The sequence below is a fragment of the Boleophthalmus pectinirostris genome, unplaced genomic scaffold (genome assembly GCF_026225935.1).
Source record: "Boleophthalmus pectinirostris isolate CB_2022bp ecotype Guang Dong unplaced genomic scaffold, ASM2622593v1 HiC_scaffold_14, whole genome shotgun sequence".
NCBI classification, from domain to species: domain Eukaryota; kingdom Metazoa; phylum Chordata; class Actinopteri; order Gobiiformes; family Gobiidae; genus Boleophthalmus; species Boleophthalmus pectinirostris.
Genome location: NW_026571047.1, coordinates 29,507,216 through 29,519,850, shown reverse-complemented (window position 1 = coordinate 29,519,850; position 12,635 = coordinate 29,507,216). Strand labels below are relative to the sequence as shown.

The 12,635-nt window shown below is 42.0% G+C and overlaps 1 protein-coding gene across 2 annotated transcripts in view; it reads left to right on the top strand.

Moving 5' to 3' along the window:
• LOC110163243 (disks large homolog 5-like) overlaps positions 1–12,635 on the top strand; it is a 117,175-nt gene that overhangs the window by 69,715 nt on the left and 34,825 nt on the right. For both annotated transcript variants that reach the window (XM_055150044.1, XM_055150043.1), the window contains exons 14-19: positions 747–850; positions 1,423–1,515; positions 3,319–4,281; positions 6,001–6,124; positions 6,444–6,582; positions 9,743–9,855. In XM_055150044.1, coding sequence (XP_055006019.1) covers positions 747–850; positions 1,423–1,515; positions 3,319–4,281; positions 6,001–6,124; positions 6,444–6,582; positions 9,743–9,855 — 1,536 coding nt within the window. The remainder of the gene's footprint in view (positions 1–746; positions 851–1,422; positions 1,516–3,318; positions 4,282–6,000; positions 6,125–6,443; positions 6,583–9,742; positions 9,856–12,635) is intronic.

The window sequence follows — 12,635 nt, the reverse complement described above, 5'->3', positions numbered from 1 at the left end:
TGTGTCTACTGATCCCAAGGTTGGTGGCTTCAATCCTGGTCTTGACATAAAAAATAAATCATTTGTTCAGTGGTCAGATCCATTGACGCGCAGATTGGCTGTGCGATTCTAACTCCCACAGATGAATGCTGTCATTGTGTCCTTGGACAAGACCTCTCCCCTAGTGTCTGTGTACACTGGTGTATGAATGTTTGTGTGAATGACTGAGCGGTTACTTGCTTTAACGCGCTTCGAGAGATTTGAAGGTGAAAAAGAGCTGTATAAAAATAAGACCATAACACATTTGGCTCAATTTTGTCCTATTTTAATTTTGTTAAAGGAAAGTAGTACTGTTTTCCCTCTCACCTCTGGTATCCGTTGATATCGGGTACAGGCAGATACTTAAAGCTACAGTATCGAAATCTGTATCGAAACTGGAAAAGCTGGATCATGCATCCCTAAAAATGATTAGAATACTTTTTTATATTATTTTGACCAACCTTTCTGCATGAATAAAACTAACACAAAGTTGAAAATCTCTTTTTTTCAGCTTAATTCAACTGAAATTTAATTTGTCTTTGAATGTTGCATAAAAATTTATCACATCATTCAACCACAAACACAAGATTATTTACGATATTAAAATTATTATGACAAGAATAATACGTTTTGAACCCAATCCCAGTCTTTGGAAATGAGCAAATAATCTTAGTTTCCCTGAGTCATTGCTATTTGCACATTTTCACTTCTTTTTGTTTATTTTTCAGAAAGTGGAATTGGTTTAGAAAGTGGAGTTTTTGTCGCTACTTTGGCCCCCGGGAGTCCAGCAGCGAGAGAAGGAGCTCTGACCGTCGGGGACAGACTGTTAACTGTGAGTATCTGTCTCGTATCCAGAATACACAAATACAATAATGTACAACTGTTTTTATGAAGTAGTTCTGTACATTTTATACTGCAGTCGTCTTGTGCCCTCTTGTGCTCAAAAATTAAAATTGCACAAGTTTTAAGGGCCCATATTACTCTGTTTTCTGATCGTTATAATGTTGTTTCATCACCACAAACATACTTCAAGTTTCTTCGTGGCCAAATAAAATGTTTGTTGAACATTTTATAGTACATGAAAGGGATGTTACAAGATCTCGTGAGACAAAATTGCCTGAAGATTGTGCACACATGAGAAAAATAAACTGTTTATATTTGGATTAGACAAAAAAAGGTTATGTATTAGCGAGTTTAATCTCTTACAATTCCAAAAAGCAGCACTAAAATGTAAACAAAACTATGAAATCAAATACATTTAAAAAAATGGTGAGGCCAAAATTGGAAACTGAATTGTGAAATCTCATCTTGTCTTGTATAAATTGTCTCTTCTACTCCTAGTTATGTGAATATTGGTTTAGAGCTGCACCTCTGATAATGTATGTATATTTTTTTTCCCCACAGATAAACGGAATCGCTTTGGACAACAAGTCTCTGTCTGAGTGTGAAGCTTTATTGAGAAACTGCCGGGATGCTCTCAGTGTCTCTCTCGTAAAGGTAAAATTTGTAGCTTGGCTCTAGATCAGAATGATTTGACAAATATATTTAATTGTGATTTATTTTTTTTCTGACATGCTTTGCAATTGCGATTAAATTTTATGTTTTTATAATATAATTTTGTTATCTGTGAAAGACAAGAACAGTCTGAACCAGATTGTAAAAGTTTGCAGCAAAATCAATGGTGTTCAGATGGAGGATTTGGCCTCTGTGTGGAGACATCGGGTGTTACAAAAGACTAAGGCCAAACTGAGCCAGACTAACCATGTTCTGCACCCACAGTTCATGAAAATGCCCTCTGGGAGGCGCTATGTCACCCCACAGCAAAAGACCAACCGCTACGCCAAATCTTTTATTCCTTCTGCCATAAGGATTTTAAATGGAAAGTGAATTTGTTGCTGTGTCCCTGATGCTCTGTGGTTTGAACGTCTGGTGTCTGTCTTTCTTTTTCTTCATTATTTATATTTATATATTGTGCGTGACCAGAGATGTGAGAACTGAATTGCCCTTTGGGATTAATAAAGTTGTTGATTGATTGATTGAAAGTTCATTTTAAAAGTGCATTGTGTAACTTTTCTGGTGAAGGATCCGTCAAAGCTCTTCTCCACGGTGTTTTAAAATCAAGTTTTTATCATTTTAGTCAAACCTTTTTTATCTTTTAAACTCTTTGAACAAGTCATGCACGCTTTTATTTCATCACGCCTGGACAACTGTAACGCACTTTATTCCGGCATCTCACAAAACGTAATTTACCGACTACAGTTCGTCCAAAACTCTGCGGCGCGACTTTTAACAGGAACAAAAAGGAGAGAGCGCATTACCCCAATCCTTGTGTCTTTGCACTGGCTTCCTGTTCAATTTTAGAATTGATTTTAAGATTTTATTGTTTGTTTTTAAAGATTTGAATGGACTGGCCCCACAGTACGTCTCAGACCTCATCCAAATTTATACTCCTGCGCGCTCTGAGATCCGAGGTCCAACTCCAGCTCGTGGTGCCTAAGACGAGACTTAAAACCAGAGAGGACATTGTCTTCTCTGTGGCCGGCCCCAAACTCTGGAACGCTCTGCCCCCCCGTGTCCGAACAGCCCCCACAGTGTTTTAAGAGTGTTTAAGTCTCGTCTTAAAACCCACTTTTATTCTCTGGCTTTTCAAACCGCTTGAGTTGTGTGCTCCTCTGTGTCTTTTATTTATTTTATTTATTTATTTTTAAAGTATTTTATTGGCTTTATATATTTATTGCTATTTTATGATTTTGCTCCTTGTTTTATTTTACTGATTTTATTATTTTAAGAGTAGTATGATTAAATCTAAGTGTTTATTTTATCATTTTATTATTGTTAATTATTATGTATTTGTGCAGCACTTTGGAAGCTGTTTCTTTGTGAAATAAAGTGGATTGGATTGGATTGAGATGTCCCTTTGTCTGGAATGTTTCACAGTGTGGCATTAAACCTTTCTATCTTCACGAAAACCACCTACAGGTCAGATCTGTGGAGAGGCGACCCCGCTCACAGTCAGAATGTCTGTTTTTCTAGGTGTTTTTGAGCTCTAAAACCACAGTTAATTGAATAAATGTAAGGAAGGTAGAGGTGTTTAATGTCATACTGTGGAACATTCCAGGCAGAGCATTTGCATCTCCATAGAAACAAGAAGCCCAACCAAAAAGTTACATAGTGTACCTTTAAGTATTTCTGCACAAGAACTAACTCAAGAAAGGAAAAACATTTTGTAGGCACCATACAGAAACTGCAATGTGTACTTTTTACAATTTCATTTTTTTTTCCCCTTCTTTTTTTTTCCAGATTTTTCCTCAGAGCTGTTCAGGCCAGAGTTTATTATTCGAAAACTCCCGAGACTCCGAAAAGTCCGCGTCTCGTCTCCAGTCCTGCGACGTCCACTCTCGAAACTGCCGAAACTCCAAACACAACAACAACAACAACTGCCCCAAATCGAACTGCCCCGGCAACAACGAAAACGGCTGCAACTGCGAACAAGACAGCAGCCACAGCAACCACTCGTACTCTAACAGTTTACATTCTCGATCTTTATCTCACAACGTCGCTCCGGTTTCGCCCCATAGTCCTTCAGAAACGCACCCGGATTATTGCTACAGAAGGCAAGACATCCCGCATCGACCAGTGGCGAATTTTACTCAAGTTTCATCCGATTTTTCCCCTCCCCAAGCCAATCTAGAACGAGGAAACTCGACGCAACCTACCGGCGGAACGTGGCCTAAAGTTATTGTCGGCACGTCCGTCCCCGAATGCACCTCTTTCAATCTTTCTATTTTCAAAAAACCCAAGCAGAGGAAATCTATATTCGACATCGCAGGCTTCAGGAGACCAGACGCTCCTCCCAAACTGGATTATCTCTCCTTATCTCAAGTTCCGAAACACTCTCCGCAAAGTTCCATTTCGGAAACTCCTCCCACGCCTCCGACCAGAAGCGATTCGTTCAGATTTAAGCACAGGCAGCAGAACAGCTCGGCGTCGGATTCTACGATAACGACCGGTACGCCCCCTACGTCGCCGACCGGTATCGCGCCGGGATTGCTCGACGGGGACAGGGAAAGAGAGCGGGAAGGGGAGCAGTTTTTTTCGGATACGGGGGAAGGGAAGGGAGGCGGGAGAGCGGCGGAGGAGGAAGGGGGGAGGCACAGGGCGGAGACTCAAGCGCAGAGAGAGAGAGTGAGGAGGTACAGGCCCAAATCTGCCCCGGCGTCGAGAAGGAACGTCACACCTCTGCACATCCCCATGCCCATGCAGGTAACTAGTCCGGGGTATTATCAAGTTTATTTATTAGGAATTGAGACGCACCGATCCAGTTTTTTCAGTTCTAGTACCAATTCTGATACTATTTCTTTAAGTATCAGCTGATGCAGAGACTGAAATTTGCATTTATTTCCTTAAACCAAAAAATAACATAAGACAAAATTGATCCAAATGTGTTATGTAGCTGTTATTTATCTTTGTAAGTAACAACAGAAGAATAAATAAAATGTAAAAAAAAGAAGTTTGAATCTTTCTGGGCAGCTACAACATGTAAATAGTCTTATTGAATCAAGTTAGATTAGTTTAGTTTATTTTCTTCAGTCCGTTAACATAACCATGCATCATATTACAATGATTTAACACAAAAAATTATGCACTTTATCCATATCACTGAAAGTTATTCTATAGACCGAATGGGTTTAGGCTGAAGTTTAAGTGTCCAAGCCAATATCTGATCCAGCAAATTTTACAGGATCTGATATGGAATTGGTGCATCCCTACTTAATGTAATGTGTATCAATGTTTTTACCTTTTTAGAATAAGACATAATAGGGACAATTAATTGAAAATTAAATTAAAAAAAATACCTAATTGAAATTTATGATTCCAAATATTACTGTTTTGAATTACTGAATTAGCTTGATTAAAAATTGGCTTGGAGAACTATAGTCTGGTACAAAGCATCTTTTCAGTGATTCTGTCAAAAATCTTTTCATCATATGCGTGTTTAATTGCTTGTCTGTCCATCAAAACCTGGAGCAAAACACTTTTAAAATGAATTTTGGACATAGTGCCTCATTTCCTAGTGATCCAGAGTGTTGGAGACGTGTGGAGACTCGTTTTTAAATATTCCATCCAGTCCTTGTATTTGCAGAGGTCACTGGTGTTAGACTAGTGCATGTCAATGGTCATAGTTTTCCTGACACTAAAAACACTCCACAAAACACCCGAAGAAAAACTTTTATTTCACCAGACTGTCCATGTAAATGTCTGTGTTGATAGAATTATTTTAGAAATAAAACTAACCTTGTATCGCATGAATCGTTGCACGTTGAGGGACTATTTTCTCAGCAGCAGCGGAATTTTACTCTGCTCTAGTTAGTTGTGATGATATGAACGTGGCCATAACTGGAACAGGCTTCTTCCTGTGCTCTGTGTGTCACAATGGAAGCTGCAGGTAAATAAACTATTACAGAGCCAGTTGGTGCTAGGTGATATCAGTCCACCATTGCCGACCTTTCTGTCAGGAAGTACAACTCAGTGCTGCTGCTCAGACATAAATCTTTCAAATACAAGGTTGGTTTTACTTCTAAAATTATTCTATCGACACAGACATTTACATGGACAGTCTGGTGTAATAATAGATTTTCTTCGGGTGTTTTGTGGAGTGGGTGAGACTGTTTTTAGTGGCAGGAAAACTATGGCCATTGACATGCACTAGCCTAGCAGCAGTGACCTCTGCAAATACAAGGACTGGATTTAATATTTTAAAAAGTGTCTCCAACGCTCTGGCTCACTAGGAAATGAGGTCCTACGTCCAAAAGTGTCAAATATAGACTCTCTATTGACACATTTTAACTGTATTGAAGTAATAGTTTGATAATACTCGTGATCTAAAGGTTATTTTCATAATCACTGGTCACTTTTATGTTTACACTGTGTTCACTGTGATCACATCATTTTACTGAAGCCATGTTCTCTTTTATTCTTCAGGTACAAAGTTTCTCGAATGACGAGCACTCTCCCGAACCCACCGACATTTTACGGTTTTCTCCCATGAGGAGCAATCGCTACAGCATGCCCTTCTCCCCGCCGAACTACAGCACCATCTCCGGACGTAAGAGACTTAACATAACCGTCAAACATGTTAAAGCTGCACTATGGATCTTTCCTCGTGGGGGATTGGAGATTCGATTATGGTGTTTTTCATTGCTCAGAACACAGTTAAATGTTCTCAAGAGGCTACCCTGTAAAAATAAACAAAGAACACACAAAAAAGAAAAGTTACAAGGCGCACTTTTAAATGCACACTCTGATTTTTTTAAGTGAAAGGAACCATGTATAGAAATTGGTCAAATTGGTCAACAAATTAACTCTGGTCTGAGAAACACTGCAGTATTAGTAGTTTTAATTTTAAATATTCTTTTTCTCCTCAGACCCAGCTCAGAGAGGCCTGTCCCCGTGCTCCGCCGTCACTGCAGTGATGAGGAACCCGGTGTACACGGCCTGGAGCCACGAAGTCCAGAACAACAACTGCCCCTCGGCCAACAACTCCACTGCCCACTCACACACGAGGTACGACACCTATAATGTCCACTCACACACAAAATACAACAACTATAATGTCCACTCACACACAAAATACAACAACTATAATGTCCACTCACACACAAAATACAACTATAATGTCCACTCACACACAAAATACAACAACTATAATGTCCACTCACACACAAAATACAACAACTATAATGTCCACTCACACACAAAATACAACTACTATAATGTCCACTCACACACAAAATACAACTATAATGTCCACTCACACACAAAATACAACTACTATAATGTCCACTCACACACAAAAAATACAACAACTATAATGTCCACTCACACACAAAATACAACAACTATAATGTCCACTCACACACAAAATACAACTACTATAATGTCCACTCACACACAAAATACAACTACTATAATGTCGTCCACTCACACACAAAATACAACAACTATAATTTCCACACACAAAAAATACAACAGCTACAAGGTTCATTTACTCTGTAGTCACGCAGTAATTTTATTGCATCAACATATACTGTATTTTTTGGACTATAAGTCGCACCAGCCAAAAAATGAGTAATGAAGAAGAAAAAAACATATAAATCGCACTTTTTGGGGGGAATATATTTTATAAAATCAGAGACCAGGAGCCGACATTTTATCTTGAAAGTCAAGTTCTAGTAATAACAACAGAACAACAGACTGTTAACGTCACATATGAACAGTTCTTCAGATAAACTATAACATAAACAACAGAACAAGTTTAACAAACTCTCCATCTCACTCCAAATCACTAAATCCATTCAATTCTTCATCCTCGGTGTCACTTCTGAGCAACTCCACGACCTCCGGAGGTAAACAGAGCGCCGCTTCCTCTTCTGTGTCAATGTCGTCAGACTCAGCATCAGTTCCAGTTAGAATTATTTTCTTTCTGAATCCCGACAGGATGGTTTCGGTGTCACTGAAGTCCAGATTTGTCCATCCATCCAGTCACTTCCAGGAAAGAATCCTCCCGGTTGCCGTGAAGTTGTGTTCTCCATCCTCGCTTTCTGCCAGTCCCTCACAAGTTTCTCGCTCACTCCAAACTTTCTTTCTGCTGCTCGATTACCATTTTTGGCTGAATATTTCACTACTTGCAGCAGGACAGTGACTCGTTCTACAAGAGACATGCGCAGTAGAGCCAAGTGACAGTGGTACAGGAGGAACAGGAGCAGCAGATACTCACACACAAGACTAGAACCTCTTGACGCCTCAGTGTGAACATTTTAATATATAAGTTGTAGGAGCACCCAAACCATGAAAAAAAGTGCGACTTATAGTCCAAAAAATACGGTACCTGGAGTTGTGCAACGTTCCCCACTGTAAGCCTCTATATATTTCCTCCTTAGCCCTTGCGCCCTCTGCTGGTGCTCTTAGAAAAAGTCATAAGGGAGAAGCTTTTACTACAAAAACAAGTCCGTGTTGTCTGAAAAATAGATCTTTTAACCAGAATAATACGGATCTTCAGTCCAGAACCGTCCACCGACATCTTTATTACTGTGCTTGGAATGTTCCACAGTATGACCTGTACATCTCCATGGAGACGAACGTTACATGTCAGACCTATTAAATACTTTTTTCATCCCAAATTCTTTAAAACCATCGCTCTGAAATCAAATCTGGAAAACACATCCTGCTGCTTCCCTCTGCAGGTTTTTCAGAAGGTTCTGTTGTAAATCAAAGCAGTGTTTTTCTGAAACGTTCCAAATATGTAAATGAAGACGCGGCTGATGTTTGCTTCACACGTTGTTATTGTTACTGTGGAGCAGATGTGAACAGATGTTTCCTCCAAACTCAATAATTGATTCCAGTGGGCCTCCTCTTCCTCTGTGTCTCTCTCTCTCCCCCTGCCGTCTCTGTCCCTCCCTCCTTTTCTCTCCCTCTCGCTCTTTCTCTCTTCTCCCTCCCTCTCTCCTCCTCTTCTTCCCTATCCATCTTTTTCTCTCCCTCTTTTTTCCTCTGTCTCTCCCTCTCTTCCCCCTCCCCTTCTCTCTCCCTCCTTTTCTGTCCCTCTACCTTTCTCAATCTCTCCCCCTCTTCCTCGCTCCCTCCTTCTCTCTCTCTCCTTATTTTTCTCCCTCTCTCCCCCTCACCCCATCTCCCTCCCTCTATTTCTCCCTCCCTCCCTCTTTTTCTCTCCCCCTCTCTCTCTCTCTTCTTCTCTTCTCCCTTCTTTTCTCCCACTCCCTCTCTTTCTTTTTTCTTTCTTCTCCCTCCCCCTCCCTCTCTCTTTCTCTCTCTCTTCTCCCCCCTCTCTTCTCTCTTTCTCTCTCTTCTTTCTTCGCTCTTTCTCTTTCCCTCTTTCTTTCTCTCTTCTCCCTCCCTACCATTTCTTTCTTCTCCCTCTCTCTCTTCTCTCTCTCTGTCTCTCTTCTCCCTCTCTTCTCCCTCTCTCCTCCTCCCTCCCTCTTTCTCTCTTCTCCCTCCCTCCCTCTCTTCTCCCCTCTCTCTTTCTCTTTCTCTCTTCTCCCTCCCTCTCGCCTCCTCTTCTTCCCTATCCATCTTTTTCTCTCCCCTCTCTCTCTCTCCCTCTTTTTTCCTCTGTCTCTCCCTCTCTTCCCCCTCCCCTTCTCTCTCCCTCCTTTTCTGTCCCTCTACCTTTCTCAATCTCTCCCCCTCTTTCTCCCTCCCTGCCTCTTCCTCGCTCCCTCCTTCTCTCTCTCTCCTTATTTTTCTCCCTCTCCCCCTCACCCCATCTTCCTCCCTCTATTTCTCCCTCCCTCCCTCTTTTTCTCTCCCCCCCTCTCTCTCTCTCTTCTTCTCTTCTCCCTTCTTTTCTCCCACTCCCTCTTTCTTTCTTTTTCTTTCTTCTCCCTCCCCCTCCCTCTCTCTTTCTCTCTTCTCTCTCTGTCTTTTTCTCCTTTCTTTTCTCCCCCTTCTTCCCTCTTCTTTCTCTCTCTCTCTTTCTCTCTTCTCCCCCCCTCTCTTCTCTCTTTCTCTCTCTTCTTTCTTCTCTCTTTCTCTCTCCCTCTTTCTTTCTCTCTTCTCCCTCCCTACCATTTCTTTCTTCTCCCTCTCTCTCTTCTCTCTCTCTTCTGCCTCTCTCCTCCTCCCTCCCTCTTTCTCTCTTCTCCCTCTCTTCTCCCTCTCTCCCTCTTTCTTTCTCTCTTCTCCCTCTCTCTCTGTCTTTCAGCCCTCAGCACCAGGGAGCTCTGAGTTTGGATCTGAGTCACAAACGCTCTGGAGACGTGAGCGAGAGCAGCGCCTCTCACAACTCCAACTCTCTCCCCTCCAGCAGCAGGACAGGTACAACACAGACACAACACAGACACGACACAGACACGACACAGACACGACACAGACACGACACAGACACGACACAGACACAGACACGACACAGACACGACACAGACACAGACACAACACGACACAGACACAGACACAGACACAGACACAGACACACACACAGACACAACACACACAGACACAACACACACACACGACACAGACACGACACAGACACAGACACAGACACGACACACACAGACACACACAGACACGACACAGACCAACACAGACACAACACAGACACAGACACAGACACACAACACAGACACAACAACACAGACAACCAACACAGACCCAACACAGACCCAACACACACCACACACACAGACCCAACACAGACCCAACACAGACCCAACACAGACACACACATTACACAACACAGACACAAACACAGACACTAACACAACACAGACACAACACAGACACTACACAGACACTACACAGACACTACAGACACTACAGACACTACACAGACACCAACACAGACCCAACACAGACCCAACACAGACCCAACACAGACCCAACACAGACCCAACACAGACCCAACACAGACACACACAACAGACACTACACAACAGACACAACACACAGACACAACACAGACACAACACAGACACACACAGACACAACACAGACACAACACAGACACAACACAGACACAACACAGACACACACAGACACAACACAGACACAACACAGACACAACACAGACACTACACAGACACTACACAGACACTACACAGACACTACACAGACACTACACAGACACAACACAGACACAACACACAGACACAACACAGACACAACACAGACACAACACAGACACAACACACACAGACACTACACAGACACTACACAGACACTACACAGACACAACACAGACACAACACACACAGACACAACACAGACACAACACAGACACAACACAGACACAACACACACACACACACACACACACACACAGACACACGACACAACACAGACACAACACAGACACAACACAGACACTACACAGACACAACACAGACACAACACACACAGACACTAACACAGACACTACACAGACACTACACAGACACTACACAGACACAACACAGACACTACACAGACACAACACAGACACAACACGACACAACACAACACACACAACACGACACAACACAGACACAACACAGACACAACACAGACACAACACAACACAACACAGACACAACACAGACACTACACAGACACTACACACAGACACTACACAGACACTACACAGACACAACACACACAGACACTACACAGACACTACACAGACACTACACAGACACTACACAGACACGACACAGACACTACACAGACACTACACAGACACGACACGACAGAGACACAACACGACACAGTTTGTCTCAACACAATTATTTTAACTTTATCATTTAACTGCATCAATCAGAAAAAAACACTACTGAAATAACTGCAGCTCTAAATGTGTGGATCAAAACTTTATTAACCATGTGTAACTTGTCAAATGAACGAGTCCACATGAGTTTAATAACTATTAATTAATAATTGAATAAGAAACTGACTTAAAACTAAACTAAATCACATTGAAGTTGTTATAATTTTACAGCAGTATGGTGTATGACGTGGGAGTATAACTTATAATAACTTGTAATTTGAATTTTTTATAAAAGCACCAGATGTTTAGCTCTTTGAGTCAGACTTCAGTTTTCTTCAGTTTTAATTTTACAAAACATATGGCTCGTACTATCTGAAAATGTACTATAACTAAATATAACATAAATGTTCTTATTGTATATTTTGTGTTTACCAGGGGTTTTCAAAGTGGGTGAATGTGAGCCTCCCCTTAGAGTAGGTAAGGACGCCCCAGGACTAAACCAGGACTAAACCAGGACTAAACCAGGACTAAACCAGGACTAAACCAGGACTAAACCAGGACTAAACCAGGACTACCAGGTATACCAGGTCTATACCAGGTCTATACCAGGTCTATACCAGGACTAAACCAGGACTAAACCAGGACTAAACCAGGACTAAACCAGGTCTATACCAGGTCTATACCAGGTCTATACCAGGTCTATACCAGGTCTATACCAGGACTAAACCAGGACTAAACCAGGACTAAACCAGGACTAAACCAGGACTAAACCAGGTCTATACCAGGTCTATACCAGGACTAAACCAGGACTAAACCAGGACTAAACCAGGACTATACCAGGTCTATACCAGGTCTATACCAGGACTAAAGCAGGGCTGAAGCAGGAATAAAGCAGGTCTAAAGCAGGACTAATCTTGGACTTGAGAGAGGGAGAACCCCCAGCAATTAACCCTGTGGGGCGAGGAGCTCTGCGTCGGTCCTTTCGCCTGCGCTCAGGCGCACCTCCGGGCCCCGTCCTGACACTCAGTCCTGGTTTAGTCCTCCTGGTTTAGTCCTGGTTTAGTCGTTCTGGTTTAGTCCTGGTTTAGTCGTTCTGGTTTAGTCCTCCTGGTTTAGTCCTGGTTTAGTCGTTCTGGTTTAGTCCTCCTGGTTTAGTCCTGGTTTAATCCTCCTGGTTTAGTCCTGGTTTAGTCGTTCTGGTTTAGTCCTCCTGGTTTAGTCCTGGTTTAGTCGTTCTGGTTTAGTCCTCCTGGTTTAGTCCTGGTTTAATCCTCCTGGTTTAGTCCTGGTTTAGTCCTTCTGGTTTAGTCCTGGGATCAGTCCTGGTTTAGTCGTTCTGGTTTAGTCCTCCTGG